The following is a 21,054-nucleotide window of genomic DNA, read 5'->3' as shown; positions in this document are numbered from 1 at the left end:
TCTTAATCCGAATAAGACCTTGACTGGACTGTGGCCAGCTGCCCGGTCACTGCGTGCATGTGAATATAGTCCTGATCACTATAAGGAATAAAAATAGCCAGAGTTTTAGAACTTTTCAATAAAATTATTTTAAATTTTTCCTGCTGTTGTACTTTTTCCCATATTTTTTTTAATGATTAATGGGATTTAGTGAACCGGCTAGTACTGAACAGTCAGTACTAGCGTGACATTAGCAGCAGCTGTGGTCTGGGCTCTCACTCTGACATGATGTCTGGGGAAGAAAAGAGAATGAAAGGGAAAGGAAAAAGTAAGACAGAAGGTCCATGACGCTGCTGTAAACACCAGTTTTTAAGTTTAATCCTTTCTTAATTTTAAATCGTTCCGCAGGGTGTGTTTTGCTTGCTGACCTGACCAGATTAAAAACATGTGGGGAATCATTCTCAGTATTCATGGTTTAGAATCATTTTCTGGGGTGCGGGCCTACAGTATGAGGTCTGACCCATGGAAACAAACCAGAGGAGGATTTTCAGCAACAGCACAGACTAGTCCACAGTTATGCAACAGAGTATAACTCCATCCAGAGGACAGTTTAGAGTTTTTACCTTCAGTTGCCTTGCACATTTTAAATGCTCATAAAATCTGGCTTTGTCAAATAACATCACCACATGGTTTACATTGCTGGGCTCCAGCCTTGATTGTGCTGCATAACTCAGGCAGAAGGAGAGAGCGCAAGTCCAGGTTCAGGAAGGGGCTGAAAATTTGCCACCCCATTATCCTAACCTCTTCCACTGTCTTTCAGAGGCTGTAGCGGGTTCTTTTTTAAAGCTTGGGGGAAGATACTGCTATCATCTGACTAGATGAACTTATCCATCCATTGGTACCATGTAATGCTAATACGTTGGGAAGGGGGCTAAATAATGCTCCAAAGTTAGTCTAAAATGGGGAAACACCCCTATGCCAGGACTGCTTTTTTGGGCAGAAATTTTGTAGGGGGCACTATTGAGCCATTTTGCCACACCCACTGGCAAGACCAATATTCTATATAATAATATAGTAATATATAATAAACTCACAAATGACAATAAACAAACAATAACCAACTTAATATCAGGACATAATATTTCGAATGAAAATCTGAAATTGTATCTAAAATGTTTATTCGTGGGTTAGTAATTAGTCCTCAACCAAGGCCTATAATTCATTTATTTGCATTCCATCATTTTGGCAGAGAATGAACATAAACGATTTCAGGAGCTGGTCCAGTCCACAGAAAGTTATGATCCTGCTGATGGTTGGTAGCCTCCCTGTTTCTCCAGAATAGCTGTGATTAATCATGTTATGGTCCTTGGAACAGCTAGGACCAAGGATGAACATAAATGGTATCAAACAGAAGATGCTCTTCATGTCTCTGCTTCCCTGACTGTGTCTCTGGATGCTAGAATGTATTATAATACACAAAAATATAATATAATATAATATCACATAAACAGATACACATTGGATGCACAGAAATGTAACCATTTCTGTATAACGGAACACTAATGACGGTCTTGCAGTTATTTATTGACAGTTAAAATCTGCATGCACACCCAAGACCATAAAATGGAATGCGTCCCCTGTCTTTACTTTGAGTTTTACACATATTATATATACATTATATATATATATATATATATATATATAAAATACTCAAGGTCTGCTGTCTTCCTCAGCAAGTGGAGTTGGTTCAGTTACCATGTCACATACACAATACTTTGTTTTGTTAAACAAAACAAGCGAATACTCCAGTATGAAGAATGTCAGACAGACACACACATATAGACACTGTCTAACTCCTGCTGTGTTGTGCAGTAGCTGGTATTTCCTTAGTAATCCTCCAGCTGTGTTCTTTGTAAGGATCAGTCAGCTGTCTGCCCGTCTGTCTTTGGGAAGATCCTCCTCTAAAAAGTCTGCCACAGTGAGAATCCCATGCATGTAATCCTAAAAAAGTTTTTTTATATTCTTGTGCACAGAAGCTGACCAAATGCTGAGATATAGGCCTTCTGTGTATGTTTTCATTAAGTTGTATTATATCAAGACGGCCTCCCAACCCCCATGAAGCTCTGGCAATCCCTTGTCGACCTCCAGGTTGGAAAACCACTGTGCTGTGTTGCTTCTTTTTGGATCACTGTACAGATCAGATACCAATAAAATGTCAGAAAATCTGCACAGACCCAGTTTTATTACAACATTTATAGTGTTTATAGTATAACAGGTGGCTTGACTTAAAGACGAGTATTTTAAAACTTCTAAACAAGAAAAGATAAACTGCATGCATGCTGACAACTTCTGGAAGGTCTTCATGGTTATACTTCAAGACACTATCCATTGTCTGGAGAGAGGCGTCTGTTTATTCAAATGAAAAGACAACTGGAAGAGTTTTTGTGATGCCTGACAGTTTGTTGAAGTTGAGCTTTTGTGCTTATAAATTATGATAATTTTATGGTCATCTGGGGAAATGTCTGCTCTGTGCCGTGACTACATTCTCATCCAGTAATAGAGGGGTTAATGTTGTATCATATTTTACATCTTGCTTCTATTTTGGGATGTAAATTATTCTGTTCTGTTATATCCAAAACTTCAGAGCAGAAGTGACTAGCATTCACAAGTGAATGAAAACTGTGTTCCTGATAAAGGAGAGGAGCTCAGAGAGCACCAGAGTTGTGGGTATGATATGACTGAACTGATGGAATGTGAGCTATTAGAGAACCGCTCTTTTTGCTTAGCCGCAGACTGTATTTGTTAATGCTGTCTGGCTCTAATTTGAGACTGATTATTTGAAGACAAGCTTTTATTTAATTGACATTATGCATTCAAAAAGAGGAATATTTTAATGGCATGAATATGTAGCCTGTGGTGGTAGAAAAGGTCACATTATTTATTGAAGTAAAAGTACCAATACAACAGTGATAACTTCTCTATTACTGTACAAGTAAAAGTCCTGCATTTAAAATGCTACTCAAGTAAAAATACAGCAAAACCTACTTAAAGTATCAAAGTAAAAGTTGTGAAAAACAGTGACTGGCTACAGTAATAAATGATTCTATCTGACATTATTAACAGGGCCGGCCCAAGCCTTTATGGGGTCCTTCTTTTGGGGGGCCCCCCATCACCTCTGTGTCGCTATTACTTATTGACTAGTCAGTGCTTGATCATTTGCACCTAAATCTAACACACACATTATCAGTTTTATTAAAGATTATTGTAAACAATGAATTGCTTTTTGCTAAATTTGCAACGAAACAACAATCAGTTACAACTAAAATAGTACCTCCATCAGTAAAGTGTCCTTCTTTTGCAAAAAAAAAATGCAAATGTAAAAAAAACTGATAATATTAAATAATTAAAGAATGAAAAAATTAATGGAGGAACCTGTATAACAAAAATGGTTTGATATAAGAATAAAATATAGAACGAATATTAAAAATATATATATAAAGCTGATTTTTACACTGACTTAATTTTGTAATGTTATTTTGTACTGTGAAAACAAAATACCTAGTAAAAACTACTTAATCAAGAATGTCTTTCGGGGTGCCCTGATAGCTCACCTGAACTGGCGCCTCATACTACCGATGCTCAATCCTTGCTGCAGCAGCCATGGGTTCGAAGCCGACCTGTGGCCCTTTGCTGCATGTTAACCCCTCTCTGGTGAGTACAGCAGGCCTAACATATATGAAGGAAAACAAACACTAACTCAATAACTCAGCCCAGTCCCCGTTTTAAAGATTACATCACAGATTGCTGGACACTCGACACTATGGTAACTAAGACTAAAAACAAACAACCACACTTTTTCCCCACTTGTTTCCTCAAGTGTTGGTCTTGATTGTTCAAGAACTCCCTCAGCCCGACGTCCCCACCAAACACTTCCTGGTTTCTCCTCCACCGCCATCAATCACTCTTCATTTGTTTTTAAACATTCCTCCCCCTCTGTGACTCACAGCACTGGGTTGCAGTTCAACATCTCTCTCCCTTACAGATGTCTGCCCAACACTTGTAGCTTCAGCATATGGGAATCAGCAGAAACTCTCTTGACACTGTGCCCGTATCCCCTCGGTGTGAACAAAGAGGCCTGAAACCAGATGTGGAGCTTCCGTTACACGCTGTCCTATCTCAGCATTGTGCCCTTCGGCTGAGCCAACAAACACAAGACTTAAAACCCTGAAGCCTGATTTGCTGCTGATGACAGAAATGAGTGATTGTTATGGAAAATGTTAAGCTCCCCAATTCACATAACAACTTTTTTTTTTACATGAAATCTGCAAGCCACAAGCAAACAAGTCAACTTTCCACAGTTGAGTATCAACAGTGTTTTCAAAAAGGATAAACTTTGTTAGGCCTAATTGGCAGGGTGGATCCAGAACATGCTTCTTGAATGTGGCTGTTGAAAGTGGATGGATAAAAGCTGTAGTCCATCTGTTAGACTCAGCATAATCAAATTCTGCTCAATTGGAAAGAGAGTCACGAGTATGTTTGGAAGATGTTCCAAAATCTTGCAATGGCTGTGCTTTCCAGACTGCAATTGCATGCGTTCTTTTATCTCTCTGCTACTAGGAAATCAATAGAAATAGACTGGAAACCACTGCAGCTTGAGATACTCAGATAATTACATGAAACTATATCTAGACATTACTATGTCTATATATTTATGTACTGGGTGAATTGAAAACAAAAGATAATCAAACTGAAGCAGGGAATTCTGGGAGACTTTAACATCATAATGTCAGATAGTGGTTGCAAATGAAATCATTGCAACTTTTTTGTTGTTGTTTGCAAAGCAGTGGCTACAAACACCAACTGAAACTTCCTGACACTGAAATATACATACTGCTTCAAGTTATGTAATGTTCATTAAAGCCAAGAATATATTGCAAAGCATGTCTGAGGGGATGTGTGCTGTCCTCTGCACATGGTATAAAAGTAAAGTTTAGAGAACTCATAATTGAAGGCAACTGTCTTCATTCATTTTCAAGTTTTAAGTCAAACTCAATTTTAAAAAAAATAAACAAACAAACAAAACGTTTTGACAGCCTATAATCTTTATTGAGGTAATTGACATATTTTACTTTTTCTTTTTTACTTCTTTGGAAAAACATAAATCTTTGAGTTTTGGAAACAAATACATTTTTATTATAAACTGTATTTCAAAAATTTGATCACTGAGCTGTGAACCAGATTCATTCATTTGGTCCTTGAAAATTAAATAGTTGCAACTGGAAATATTAAATTATTAACTGTTTTTCATTTCAATGACTTTTCTGAACCATTTTTTAAATACAGATTTTTTTGTTTCTAAAACTAAAAACGTTTTTTTAAAGAAGAAAATTAACTTGTCATTAATTATTATTAGTTTAATTCAAAATTGAAGAGTTTGATTTAAAACTTGTAAAGCTCTTCACTAACTTGAGAGATTTCCCCTCGAGTTCTCTTAATGTTTGAGAAATGTCATAAGTAAGAGTGAATTTTGACTTTTATATTTCAGTTACATCTAAAATGTAACTTTTAGTAGTTTGTCTTTGACTCAAAACCTGAATTCCACCAAAATTCTCTTAGAATTTCACTTTTTACTGGCTAAAAACTGCTATTCTCAGTCCTGTAGCTACAACCCTGAATATGAGATCTGAGCAGCAAAAAATATTAAAAACTGACTAAAAGTCACAAAACCTAGCATAGCCTTCTTATCGTGTACAACTCTGAACAATTTCACTTTCAGTAATAAGATGTTAACGGGTTAACGGAACAAAAGGAGAAAAATAATTTGTAATATCTGTAAAATCTTTTTTAATATTTATAAGAAACAAAATTATCAACATGATGAGTATGAACAAGAATGTGTTTGGGTGTTTAATGGTAAAAGAAATAGCAGGCACAACTCAAAGCAAAGACGGATAATGAACACAAATAATGAATATGACGTGTCACATTCACTTTTTAAGATCTTATTTTCAGATAATGAAGCTATTGCAATGACTGGGCGTTACAGACTTTACATGCTTCAAAGTTGAAATCAGTTACTTGGAAAACTCTCGTAGAAGATGTGTTACAACTGTTACATCATGTAGCCATGCAATAATTAGATAAAGTCGACGTTTAAGAGCCCAATCTTCATTTACTGAAGGACAGAGGAATCTATAAGGGAGGCTCTGGAATCTAAAATGATGAAACCTTAGAGGAAAAGCAAATGGTTTTGCCTCCTAGGCTGATCCCCCGACACAGAGCAATGACTTGCACAAAAATTCTTGGCACTAGTAGAAATCCTCAGGTTGAATAAAATATCAGTTGTTTTTGACAGCGGGGTGGGCTTGGAAATGACCCTAAATCCACAGTTGCTTGGTTTCATAATTCTTCAGAGAGGGAAAAGAGGAATCTGATCTGGAGCAGGATGTGTGAGGTCTTATGTGTTATTTTTAACAAAAAGTTTGCTAAAAAAGTTTTTTCATGCACTTAAAGAGAGAGTGTTATTGGAATGAAAAGGAATTGATATTAGTATTGACTGACTTAACTGGAAACAACTTACAACTCACATTGCTGTGTGATAAGAGAAAAGATCTCCCTTAAACACATCACCAACTCCCCCACTGGTCCCTGCATTCACACCCACACACACACACACACAAATATACACACACATTCTCTCATTTCCTGGCATGGAAGACCAGCTGGGGTGTCAGACGAGGGCGTTCTCGCATGACTAGTGCGCTCTCATCTGCTTTTGCTTTCTTCTCACCATCTCCATGTCATGACTCTGGCACACAGCACAACACTGGCACGGCAACTCGCTGCATGGCTCGCTGTAGATGTTTCCCAGTCTGGATCACCTTGGCCTGCATTTGTCCCATGATTTTTTTTTCCTGATTTTTTCTGTTTTCCACACACACTCACCTTCTGTCACGTCTGTTTCTCATTTAAGACATTAGCTGTGTTGGTAGGCCTACTCCTCTGACTATTGTATATATTATGCCACTACTTTGTGACTTGGTAACTTGAGCCCTGTTTTTCAGCTATATTTGTTCACATTTTGACATAAAGGCACCATTGAAAGCAATTAGCTTTTTGAGGTTCCTGTTCTCATTTGGTCCTTCTACGTGTAAAAATTCAAGAATATACACATTTTCATTTCTGTCTGATCTCCACACAGACACATGTTGTTAGCAGTTAGCTCACAGTTTTTCTCTGAGCTGAACCAGCTGGGTTTAACCCCAGGAGGGCCGAGCTTCCCTGTTGTGGCTTTGAGCATGATGAGGTCATTTGTTTATCATCAGGCCATCACGCAAGAAATGTTTTCACAATTGGTATAATGGGATGTTTCGACCAATGGGATTGTTCAAGAACGCTGCAGTTAGTTTTTATTCCCCTGGTTGCTATGCCAACCCCTGATGTATCTGGGTGAATTCAGAGTTTGTTCATGCAGTTACGACTTTAAAAAAATCCTCTTAAACAAAATAAACAAGTGTTGATAATTACAACAACCACAAGCATTTTACAAATTTGAAAAGTTACTTTTAAAGTGACACTCCACCTAAAATCTATCATATTTTGGTGAAAACGTCAGCCTTTGGAACACAGTGAGGAAACATAATATCAGCAAAAGCACATTTTGCTGTTGATGTTTTGACTCTTTAAAGCATTATTACTAGGTCTTGTTGGCCACTTGGGGGCAGCACAACAAGCTGTAAACACATCATCAACATACTATCATTGTTTAAAGCTGATTTAGCAAATGTGCTTCACTAGCTAGTTGGTAACATAAGCTCTGTCAGAAATTGCCACCTTGTACCACTTATTTACTAATAACTCATGATCATTTTACTGGCCCACATTTTTCTGTCTGTTTGGTGCCGTGTACTGTCAGGCCCTGTTCACATTACAGTGCTTTTGCTCAAAAAGGAAAAAGTTTTTCTTCTCTTTTATATCAACATATTGTGAAAACAATCCTTCTGTACACAGACCTGCAAAATGATTGAAAACGTTGTAGCGTGCATGCCAGGTCAGTAGGTGGCAGTGTAACTTTGTTCTTGACTTTGTTATGTCCTGTCCAAAAATGTCCACATAAAAGTGGATTGAGTATTTGGTGCTTGTAAATAATGTGTCTCTGCTGATCACAGTAATGCTGCAGCAACTGTACACTTTGCTGGAAGAGCATTAATTACCTCAACAGAACCAAACACAGAAACAAACACCGCTCAATAGTCCACCATTGTTGTTGTTGTTCTTCTCTTGAAGCATTTGGCTGATTACGTAATAGTCATCCATGAGATGGGGCCGTGTCATCGCTGTTTTCACAGTGAAAGCGTTTTTTGCAGTTGACATCGTGACAGTAACGGTGGTGTTCTCAAAAGTTTGAATTTTTAGCCTGCAAAACGACGTTGTCATGTGAATGTAAGGCCAAACTGCAACAAAGGGTTACCGTTTCATGAAGAGACCTTTGACGTGTAAACAAGGCCTCAGTGTTTTCTTTCGCTGAAAAATGCTGCCTGCACCATCTAAAAAAGATGCAGTTGAGAGGAAACAAAAATAGTTGTAGGTCATAAAACCAAAACAATTAGGTAAAAGATGCGAAAAAGAGTTGTGGGAACCTGCAAAATTGGGTAATAATTATAAACACAAAAAACATGATTATTGATATATATTTTTAGGTATAAACACAGAAACATTGGACAGTCTGCATATAATTTTTACTAGCACGTTTTCAGCAGGTCTTCATGGTCTTCAGCACTGTCCTGAGTGTGTAATTTACTGCTACAGTGAATACATTTCTGATGTAATCAGAGGGAGGTACAGCCAGGGTTAAAGCAGGGAAACTCCTCTGTGTGAGCTCCTATAATGTAATCCAGCATTGCGCCCTGTAAGTGTCTCTGGACAATCCTGGCAGATCCATTTTCAACTTTTTATCCCTCTTTAAACAAGTCGTGGAAACAATCTGTAAATCATGATGGCTGAAAACAGCATTTAATCTCTGTCATGTGCATCGAGTACAATAGTAAATCTTAACTTTCCTAAATGCTCCCTTGTTTCAGCATTTAGGAATGTGTCCAAATCTTTCAAAATGGGCTGAAAAACTTGAGACTGAGATTGTTTGACTTTTAAAATTGATTTTTGCTGGCTATGTCTCTATCCCACTAAAACATCTAAATTTCATAATGTGTCCTAATAACTTAGCGGAACATAAGAATGCTGGCAGTTTTGTACACTTTCTGTGTAGACACTACCTTTGGACTATAAATCCTATTGGAAAGTTACTTAGTTGGATGTTTAAAAATGTATCTTATGTGCTTGAATTAAGAAATTAGGATTTAATGCTGGGGTACAACATATGTTCACTTTGTCTTCGGCTACATTTGGTGCATATGGGAATACTTGAGTACTAAAGATAAAGAAGACTGAACAAAACATATGAATGCATCATGAAGAGGATTAGGATAGAGATGGATAGGATAGAGGATGTTGTGTAATAGAGTGAAGATTTCCTGTGCTTTCTGCTGTTGCTCCCATCAAATGGAAAATTCTGAAAATAGCAGCATGTATGGCTGTTGCTAACGCAGAACTGTACATATGGAAAAATCATTTTCAGAGGCCACAAATAACTGCAGATGAACTTTGACGACCTCAGCATACTATGTTTGTGCATATGTGTGTGAGGTTTAATAATGGAAATCTGCTTGTGTGCAAAAACTTACAATGCCATCTTTGCAACTGCGACATTATAAACAAGCAGTGAAAGACAGCTGTATTTTACGGAAGCCTTTAATTTTAAAACAGGTAATTTTTTGAAAGTAATTTTTCTCAGTTTACATATGTATTTTCACCTGTGGAAATCGTTTTTGTGAGTTTAAATTAAAGTTTAGAAATTTTTTTCACTTTCTTTTTAGGGCTTACAGGTTAAAAAATAGATGTTCTTATTTTCACAGGTGGAAAATTATTATAAAATATTTTAAACTTAAAAAAAAAACTTTTTTCACCTCGTCTAGATAAAGGTTTGAGTCCCGTGTGTCTTACATTGACTTCTGTTAAGTCAACTTGCTTCGGGTATTTAATGTATCTTAGGATTCTTTCCTAAACCTTACCAAGTAGTTTTGTTGCTTTATTTTGACAGTGTAATCGGACGTTGCATATTTATTTTTGCTAAATTGACCATGGAATGAGAATGAGTTGAAAGTGTGACACTGATTCAGGTTGCAGCAGTAGTAATGTGTAAAGTGCATCCCCCAAAAAAACTGTTAGAGGCCCTACTAGTGCATTAAACAGGAATAGATCCCTCACTGGCTTCCCAGCAGTCAGTTGATAAACATTATAATGTCTTTAATTTTATAAATCATTGTTGTGTTTGTCTGTTAACAACTGTCTGCCCCAGAAATGTATCTACAAACAATTTAACATGTATTTTATTATTGTTTGTAATGTGTCAAGATATATATAAAGTATATAAATCCTAATAAATGTGTGATTACCTGTGCAAAATGTAATCACTTATTACATAATATGTAATGTAAGTACACACAGTACTATCAAACTCAACAAGTAAGGGTGTCTATAGCTTTTCATTATGTTATTCACATGTATTACATTACATGCAGTAATTATGTTATGAGTTCATGGAAGAGTAAAAGAAAACAGTTGGTTCCACATGTGGTGAGTGAGAGAGTGTGCTTTGATTTGATGTGCTAACAGAGAGCAGCAAGATTATATAATCCACAATGATTTCCACGCTCATATCCTGTTGTTTCTTCAGTCTTCGGTCTCAAGTTTATTTTCTGTGTAAGCTGGTTAGTAATATTTCTTCTGCGGCAGGAGGAAGCTTATGCATCAGAGTAATTGTTCTCTTGTTCTTTTGGGCTTTTCTCCAAAACCCATTAACTGAGTGTTTATTGCAACAATTACAGAGGATGTGTCTTTAACAATGTAAAGACCTGAAGCATACAGTAACTCTTAAACTGCTGGCCAGGTGTAGAAAAAGGTTGTAGTTTGATGATTACTTAGCATTCTGGGGTGGCCTGTAACATTTGTTCATTGAGATGTGGGGACCTCCCTGCAGTGGAATGCTGTTTGCACTGGTCAACATGTTTGGAAACAGCAGCAGTATACATTTAGCCACGGGTTTGAAACAAATCCTCTAACACTTCATATGCTGAAATACAACAGTGTGTCTAAAGAGAACCTTTTCAGCTGCTTCCTTTATGGGTCTCAAGTATTTCTATCCAAACTTTCATGCTAAAATGCAAACAGATAGTTTGTAACTACAATGCCATCATACCTCCCAGGATTGTTGAAGGAAAGATAGTGTATATGTGAATTTTACAAGTATGAAGATAGTAAAGTACAATCACTTCAAAGGGGTGTCCTTAAGGGCACTCTGATTTTATGAAGAGTACTACTCAGCCGTGAAGGGAGCTTTCTGAAGTCTCAGGAAAAAAAACAGATGATGCTATCAGGGTTTTTTTTAATTTATTATTTTAACAAAAGCCTGTGCTACAAACTGGGGTTGTTGAGTTTGAAAGATTTTGGGCATTTAACCTAATGCCACCCCTGCACAGGTCAGGGGCTCTATTGGGCCACCCCAGTCAAAAAGCTCTGGACACGTCCCTCACAAAGTTAAAGAAGTACAATAATACATTGTTGGAATACCCATTCAGTTAATTCCTTTAGCACTTTCACATCTAAGTAGCCTATATTTCCAGGTTGTGAAGAGGATCACCAACAGGGTCTATCATTAAATAATTCACAGCCAACCCTACAGCCAGTAGTGCCACACTGCAATCAAAAAACTGCCTTTTCAGTGACTTGATGACATTAATCAGTAATATTTTACATTAAAGGTTTTTAATGACCCCTGAATCTGTAATCCAACCTGTATGAATCCAATTTAATAAAAACACACAATTTTTTTTTTTAGGGGAGATATCAGGAACCCAGTGCGTTTACTGTGCCTGGACAAATGCTGTGAGGGGACTGTGCTGCAACAAATACACAACAGAACAAAGCAGAAAATAAGAGTGCATAACTTGCCTTTACAGGGATGAAACTTAATATTTGTATAATTGAACTGTTCTGTATCCCATAAGGGTGTAAGACTAAAGCATGACAAATGGCTTGCTCGCTCCCTGGCTCCATCAGAGAGGAAGAGTGCTGATGCCATGTATTGATTAGTTCCACATTCTTTTTTTATTTAGAGGATGAGGACATAGTGTACTTTTCAAACATGCCGTATGCAGACGGAAGGCCTGTAGATGAAAAATATATTTATGTTGTATAATCATTGCTATTGTTTGTGCCTCTCATATTTATTTCCAAAATTTAAGTTTGTTGTGGTGGTGGACGTAATACACACACCCAGGAACCCTCGGTCCTGTGTGTAGGATTTAGTGGCATCTAGCGGTGTAGTTGCAGATTTCAACTCCCTCGCTTCACCCTCCCCAAGCAGAGACTAGGCCACAAAACATGCAAAAAACACAAAAAGCCCTATCCAGTGCCAGTGTTTGGTTTGGTTGGACTACTGTACAAACATGACGGTTCCTATATTAATATATACTAGTACGTCAGTATATAACTTGCTCCCCTTTACTATTTTGTCTACTAAACTTCTATGATTTTATGATTATTTGGGACCTCATACAGCACTTGATTGTATTTTATTTTGCTTTTCAGATGTAACCAAAGGTGAACTCATGCAATTGTTTATTTATTTATTTTTATTTTTTACCGTACCAGGGTTGAGGGTGGGGGTTGGTGAGGGGTTCTGATTTTGTATGTCTGTTCCTTTGTTTGCCTTGTTTGTGAAATTATACATATAAAAAAGGCTTCAATAAAAATATCTTTAGAAAATATAGACACTGATGAGCCACTATGTTGGGTGTATGTAGTAGTTTCCTGTTATACAGGGCATCACAAGATGTCCCCAAAACTAGAAGACTCATCCAGTGATCTGTGGTTGACTGCTACCATCTAGTGTTTACAATACAAAATTACATTTTGAGTGTCTGACTCATGCTCACTTTATCAGTTAAAGGTATTTATCTGCCTGAGCTTTACATGGTCTATCCTGACAAACTAGCTTCTGGATCAACACAGTTTCCTGCTTTAATAACATGTAAGGAGCATAATAATGCTTTCTTTTATCTAAGTCTTGCAGAAGTTAGGTCTCTCAACAGTGTTTATGAATTCAATTCAACTCAATTTTATTTAGCGCCAATTCATAAAGTTTTTCGAATAGAGCAGGTCTAGATTGTACTCCTTATAACATTATTATTACTGATTATCATGACCCCAGTCCTCTGTTTAACCACTGTGCAGTCCATATTTGAATCCTCCCCTTTAGTTTCATAGAATGCCATTTAGCACGAGGCTATCCAAAAGCTGTAAGCAGCAGGCAATTGCACATTTTTGTGTGGTTGTGATTACATGGACTGTTGCAGATGCAGGCTACTTCTGCAACATCTGCAGGACAGTGAATATAGAGCTTGGCTGAGGTGGCAACTGCCACTACTAAAAAGTTTGGTGTCAAATCCTGTCAAATATAAGACATTTATTTAGATTACTTTTCGAGTTGATGTGTTAAAAACATACATACAGAACATAACCGAAATCAGTTTAATGAGCTGTCCACAGATTTGGAAAAAAACAATGTATTTATTTATAATGCTACCATTAGATATTTCTATTCAATGCTTTACTAATGTGCCACAATAATATAATGTTCTCTATTTCAAAAGGCTTTGGGGGCTTTTCCAAGCAAATACTGGTTGTTTGCAATTAAATCAGCATATATTTCTGCCACCCCTAGTGTCCATGCTACCCTCTGGCCACCCAATGAATATTTATCCAGAACCACCCCTACTACAGGAAGAACTTGGTGAAAAGGGAATTCTGCTGATCAATTACCATACCAGTAGAGGAATGTATTCCTCTTAAAATGTCATGTTTCTACATGGACAAACCAAACCCCCTCTTGCTTGCCCCTCTAGACAGGGCCGTTTTTTTGCGAGTTTCATGGCCATGTAGTTTCTCCTACACACCTGGTTCAATCAAGAAGTCCATTGGTAGCAATCTCTCACCACTAGATGCCACTAAATGCTGGTCCTTGAAATACTGTAAATGTATTTAACTATTTTCAACCTCTGCCTCTGTGCTTTGGTAGGCTGGTTGCAGATGCTTTTTATATATATATTTTTTTGGCACCCTGGGATTTGCAAAGACGTCTGCAGACAAGGAAACTCCATGCCTTGAACTCTCTCCCTGAGAAACATTAATCACACCCACACAGATTACCAGGAATTGTCACATGATAACTAAAAGATACAAAAACTAACAAAACAAGATGAGTGATGATCTTTTTTTTGTTTTTTATATTGAGATGACTTTGTAGAAACTCAGAGAATTAAAACACAGCATGCTGCCCTACTCAGAAACTACGCTCACAACGAAACAGAGAAAACTTGCTTCAGACTTTGACTATCCAGTCAAATGCATTATATATAGAACAGCAGCTATGTGCCTATATAGATATATAGAATATGTATTCTTTTAGTAATTTTCATGGTTTAAAAATCATGACCAATTCTTTGACCTATGACCCCAAAAAATGCAGATAGTGTACTCTGCCTTTGTTTTACCTGATACAGATATAAAGGTAGAGCAAAGGCAAAGTGCAGTAACCACTGTGTTGACTGCATTCACAGTGCAAGTCTTAGTGCTCAGTTCTTATTTATTGCTCAGATCCAATTCCAGTGTGAACAGGTCATGGTCCTAAAGTGACCCACATTACAAATGTCAATCTAGAGTGAAAAGTCACACGAATTCTGACTTTTCACATCGCAAAAAGTGAGCTCTGTATCTGCTTGGAACCACATATGAAAGTGGCCCAAATCTGAATTGAAAAGATGACTTTTGCCTGCAGTGTGAACATATGATTAGTTGACCTAGTTTTCCTGACAAAATCTTTTTACATTAAATCTGAATATCTGTATAAAATATGATTTTGCAACATAGTGTACAATGTTTACACTTGATTATGGTTGTTGCTCCCTTTAAACTAATGCCAGTGCACTCCTTGTCCCGTCTAACAAGCTAGCTAGCTAGCTAGTGCTAGCACAGTGACAAACTATTAATACTATATTTTATGAGCGACTTAGCGATTCCCAGATGAGAACCTTGGTTTGTCCTGAAACTGGCTGAAATACAGGATTTATTAACAAAGGCAGAGCGCAGTCCCTACACTTAATTCAGTTTGCCTTGGTTACTGCGATTTCTACAGCAAATTTCATCAAGACTGACTTTTTTTGATTTTGAAGATTTAGTTACCTCAGTTTGACTTTGAAGAGCAGTAAGGTAGGACAATGATCCGCTGGCTGGATTGTACATGTCAGCACTCAATAAGTTGTATCATAATAGACCCATCATCCTCTTTCTGGTGTTATCCCTGGTTTGGGGTAAGTCTAATGAAGCTAACTGTGCCGAGTTAGCTTAAATGAACACAATAGCTTGTACAAAATGCTCACTTACGCGGTTCGCTTTGTTCTACTTCTTCCACAGGTGGCAGAAAACGAGCGACTGTTTGGCAAGTGACACGGTTTTCAAGTGGAAAGACAGTCCTGCGAGACGAGAAGCAGCCATCAAGACACGATTGACGTTTGTTTTAAGAGGAGTCACGCGACGTTGGACTGAAAAGAGACTTTCACGGCACGAGGAAACAAACGGGTCTTACAACACAATAAGGTGAAGAAAGGCATTGCAGTTGGACTTCTAAAGTTGTTTTTTATTTTGAAAATAGAAAATGAGGTGTCGGTTGCACAAAAGGAATCTGCTCGCGCTGCTATGTGTTTCCTTTGGAGTTGTGACTCTCCTGTTTTCATCATGTAGGCCATTAGTGGTCAACAATGACACCAGTGGAATTTATTAATGTTCTCAGGAAATCACGGCATGCTTCTGGGGGACACGGTGACAGTTTAACTTCGGCTGTCCCTTACCATTATTGACTCAGGTCGAGTTTACAGTCCAATTACAAGCAGTGTGTTCACAATGCAGATAGGGTTTCCAGGGGAGCCTCAGCTGCGTGCTGGTTGTGCAGGTCCACAACAGCCTGAGTACCTTCAGGCCTGCCTCGACTCAAGTCACTGGGAGAAAGCTGCTGAGGGTCCACAGCTTCCTCCTCATCTTTAGCCATGACTATTTTTCGGAGGAAATAAACGCCATGCTGCAAGGGATAAGCTGTTCTGCAAAGTACTGCAGATTTATTTTCCCTTGCAGCATTCAGCTGTATCCAGCAGAGTTTCCTGGCAGGATCCACGATGAAGACTGCCCCTCTCAGACATATCCGAATGGCCGACGCTCTCAAAAACAGGATGCCTTCAACGCAGAACACCAGGCAACTTCCTAGTGGACACTACACGGGGGGAGGCCTTCATGAACAACCAAACACCACTGAGTGGGGGAGCTGCACTGTTGGTGTGGGACGGCTTGCGGGCGAGATGCAGGGGCTACAGTGGCTTTGTACTCTTTCTGTGGAAGGAGGGAGACAAACTAACATCTCTGACCTGCTCTCGTTCCATTTCTTAAACTCTAATGATTGGTACAAGAGCAGCTGGCCAGGACCAGCTTGTGACATGCTGCGCTAATTTTGAGGTAAACCCACAAATGGCTTAGACTGATTTCAACAGTCCATTAAGTGTTGACCACTGGGGTGGAATAGTACACTAAAACAGTCAACATACGGTCATTGGCATTGTCCTCCGAGGAGGTGTTATTTAACAAACTGATGGTCCTCAGCTGCAACATGACGTAAGTTCTAGCAACTAACGACGACTACAACGTTGGATGACTACAAGAGCAGACCCTAGGCAGCACCCAAATACCTCTGGATGACCTGGCATAATCAAAGGCCCCTCAAAGTGCTTGCGGCACAGGGGCTCCAGGGTTTCTCCACACCAAGGAGACTGTGGCCTTTCACCAGGAAGGAAAACTGCAGGCCGAATGCGGCCTCACAAAGGTCGAGGAGGGCCTTCAGCGGCCAAAGAGGGCCTCTTTTTCTGCCATCCTCTTGTTTCTTAGTGGTGCAGAGGGCAGTGGTGCACAAGGGGCACATGAAGAACGGAGGATGGGAGGACGTTCCGAGACCATATTCTGTGCAATAATGTACGGCCAAAGCGTCTTTGAACTATAACTTTTCTTCCTAAGTAATGGTGGGTAAAAATGTTCATTGGCTATCTGGCAGATGTGCCATTCATACACAACTTTTCACGGTTTCAGGAGGTGCCGTGTGTTGTGTTTTCTTTTAAGGGTCTTCCTGCGAGGTCTTCCAAGAAGTAAGGGACCAAATCAAGTCCACGCATGTGCATGACACAGCGAGACTTGGAACTTGTTTTTAAATCTTTTATTTTTCATTCACCAAAGCTACAAAGACTCTTGTTAATATTTTGTTATGTTAAACTCATGTGACCAGGTTTGTTTATCTCTGGCGTGTCTTACAGGCCAAAACATTAGATTAGAATTTATTGCACCAGGGGATGGAAACAAGAGTATACCATATCAGTGGTCATATTCACCACCACACACACACCAAACACACCACACAGACACACACACTGAATTTGCATTATGTCACTAAATAAATATTCCTTAGCTGACAACACAGCAGCAGGCATGTTAATTAAAAGCTTTAAATGTGTTGGTTTGTGGGTGAATTCATGTCATTACTTTCTGAACCATCTTGTTGCTATGTTTTTAAAAAATGTTTTAATTGGTACAGTTTCAAGTGCAACAACAAAAAGGCCACATGTAATGTACAGACATACAGGTTTATATGAAAATGTGTATGACAATCTGAAATATTTGGGACAGTTGTTGTTTATACAAAATCTGTTTCTTTGAAGTTGATCTTTAATGTCAAAATGATATCATGAACATATGGCATTTGTGTTAGTGAATGTAACCTTCAGCTTCTGGTCTGCTATAACCAGGGGTCTTTATTTTTTCAGTTTTTGAGGTGAGGTCAACTGACACCACTTCAATCAGTCTCCTACTCCCTGCTGAATTTGATCCCTGGTAGCAACAATGAGAGCTGGTCTGATACTGCATTTTCTTTTAGTTGCAATTGTGGTATTTGCTTTCTGATTGGTGAAATGCAACTTTTTGGAGTCTTGTACTGAGAGATTTCATTTAGAATGAATTGTACTGGGATTTTATAAGAAGAAAGACAGATGTGTCTCTCCTGGCATTATTTTTAATAGCTAGTGACACTTATTATTAAATATTCAAACTATAGCTGAAGTTGCCCTTTTATACAGCTGCTAAAAACAATGACCACATGAACTCATTATCAGCCTTAAAGCTGGGGAACATAAGTGCCTTCCTTACTTTGCTGCCTAAAGTTGTTTAAAAAGAGATTTTTGCAAGGTGCCTGGATAACAAAATACTTTTATGCATGTGTCAGTGCTGGCTTGTAGTTCTCTGAAAGATATTTTTGTAGTGCTCTGTATTATGAGATTTTTGAGGGAAAATGGAATGTGAGATGGTAATTTCACACAAATTCACTGTACAGTCAGGTAAAAAGATTGCAAACTCGTAACGAGTTGACAAACACTCCAGAAGGAGCTGGTATCAACGTCATGTTGGCTGCCCCTGAGGCGTGCATTATGGAGATTCACTGCTTAAGAAGATACAAAAAAATGTGATAATGAAATCAATGATATTTGATTTATGTGAAAAGTACAAATCAGTTCTTAAGGGAGTGGCAAAGGGGGCCTAATACACAAAGATGATTTTGTGAAATTGTTACTCACATGGTGCGCGGATGTTTGAATGATTTCTTAGTTGGTGTGAGATGTACAGTTTTGAGAATAAGACAACTTTTTTTTGCTTGTTTCTTTTCTGATATCACTTGAATAGAGTTCACGTTTGTTTACTCGGTGTTTGCCAATGGGGAACAACATAAAAGGCTGACTTTTCATTGCTTGTCTCATGGATAAAAAAAATAACAGTTATAGAGTTGATATGCAACTGTAAATTATTAGGGTGGTTTCCTGTAAATGATTGTATAATTTGATTCATATTCAGCCAGTTTTCAGTGGGTACATTTCCAGTTAATTCTGATAGAAACCTTGAGGTTTTAGGTCATTACACAGCAGGATAACTGAACACACAAAAATTAAAATCTGCCGCCCAGAGGGCGTACAATTTGGATCTCTGTCAGCTTTTTCAGCCGTCCGTTATATCAGAAGTTTTTCCAGAGAAATTCTTTTAAAAGTCAGCAGCTGCTCATGAACTCAACACAAACTGATGTCAAGTAAATCTGAAAATATTGTCTTGTGTTTTGCCTATAATTAGTACCAAATGAGTTATTTCCATTATACACCCAGGGCAATCATGAGGAAATTGCAGGAGAGTAGAAAAAAACATTAGTCATGATAAGCTAGAACAAAACTGTCGATGTCAACTTCTACTAATCTGAAATTATTGTTATTGACCAATAATTAAGGCAAATAAATATATCTGGGAGAAAATATAAATACACCAATACTAGTTTTGTCATTGTTGAGTTTTTTTTTATTTAACCAAATACAAATACAAAATCATAAGATTTAAATTATACAAAAAACACAAATTTAGTATATAGGTCATACGCCATGACTGTAATCTTTACTATTTTATTATCTGCAGTAGTGAGTTACTGTAGGCAATGCTGCTAAACAATTAACAGATCATTTATTGTAAGTTTCCATGTATGTGATAAAGAACTTTGATCTGTCAGGTTGTTAGTTCACTGGATTTCTGTATGGTTCTGTGGTCACTTACTCATATCACGGTGTATACTGGATTTATCCATCTCTCCCACTCATTTATAACACATGGCTTATCAAGTAGCACAGGTATTCTCCAACATTAGTGTCCTATTTAAGCCTGATACTGTCCCCGTATATGACACCAGTCCCAGCATCTCACATTCCACCTCCTGTTGTGAACACCCCCCCCCGCGTACCCTTTTGTTATGTGTTTAGGTGAGATTTCTAGCAGCAAAATGGGTGCAGGTTCAACCAGTCAAACCTGAACAGGGGACCTGAAGGGAAAGAATATTAGGCCCCTGAGTGCTGAGCATGTTCCCGTTCAGTCCAGAATACTTCCTTTAAAAAAAACATCCTCATCCTTTTATGTACATTTTATAAGCAACTGTGCAGCTTTGGGCTGGAACTGAAACCCCTATTGTAATGTCAGAGGAGACCTAAAAGGTAACTACACAGTCACTAATTACTTACATACATTAATAAGAGTTGTTCCGATGTTATTGCAGTAAAGGTAATTACTTTATACGAAACATTTCCCTCCTGTCCACTATTCAAATAGGGCCTGATTTACATTTCCTCCTCATATTACACAACTGTATGTAGGACAATGATTCGTTGAGCTCGAGCTCAGTCTCTCCCCCGTTGGCTGGATTGTACACGTCAGCAGTCAATAAGTTGTATCATCATCACAGAGTCTTCATCCTCTTCCTGGTGTTAGCCTGTGACACTTTCTACCTAGTTTGGGGTAAGTGTAATGAAGCTAACCGCGACGAGTTAGCTTTTCTCTAACGCCAAATGAACACATAGCTTGTACAAAATGCTCACTTACGCGGTTCGCTTTGTTCTACTTCTTCCACAGGTGGCAGAAAACGAGCGACTGTTTGGCAAGTGACACGGTTTTCAAGTGGAAAGACAGTCCTGCGAGAGGAGAAGCAGCCATCAAGACACGATTGACGTTTGTTTTAAGAGGAGTCACGCGACGTTGGACTGTTAGTAAAAGAGACTTTCACGGCACGAGGAAACAAACGGGTCTTACAATGAGGACGCGCGCGATAAGGTGAAGAAAGGCATTGCAGTTGGACTTCTAAAGTTGTTTTTTATTCTGAAAATAGAAAATGAGGTGTCGGTTGCACAAAAAGAATCTGCTCGCGCTGCTGGGTGTTTCCTTCGTAGTTGTGACTCTCCTGTTTTCAACACGTGTGCTGTTAGTTTCCGACAGTGACACCAGTGGAATTGATAATGT

The 21,054-nt window shown here is 38.3% G+C and overlaps 1 protein-coding gene across 1 annotated transcript; it reads left to right on the top strand.

The window, feature by feature from the left end:
- Positions 1-15,808: 15,808 nt before the first annotated feature.
- LOC118340931 (alpha-1,6-mannosyl-glycoprotein 2-beta-N-acetylglucosaminyltransferase) lies at positions 15,809-16,590 on the top strand. Its single transcript, XM_035679095.1, is given in 5 exon segments — positions 15,809-16,015; positions 16,017-16,064; positions 16,066-16,086; positions 16,088-16,336; positions 16,339-16,590. Coding segments are annotated over 5 exon segments (777 nt in total).
- The last annotated feature ends 4,464 nt before the right edge of the window (positions 16,591-21,054 follow it).

The sequence above is a fragment of the Morone saxatilis genome, unplaced genomic scaffold (assembly GCF_004916995.1).
Source record: "Morone saxatilis isolate NCDOM2014 unplaced genomic scaffold, NCSU_SB_2.0 Contig7, whole genome shotgun sequence".
In the NCBI taxonomy this organism is placed as follows: domain Eukaryota; kingdom Metazoa; phylum Chordata; class Actinopteri; family Moronidae; genus Morone; species Morone saxatilis.
Note: the sequence above shows the minus strand (reverse complement) of the source record. Positions and strands in the feature narration are given on the sequence as shown.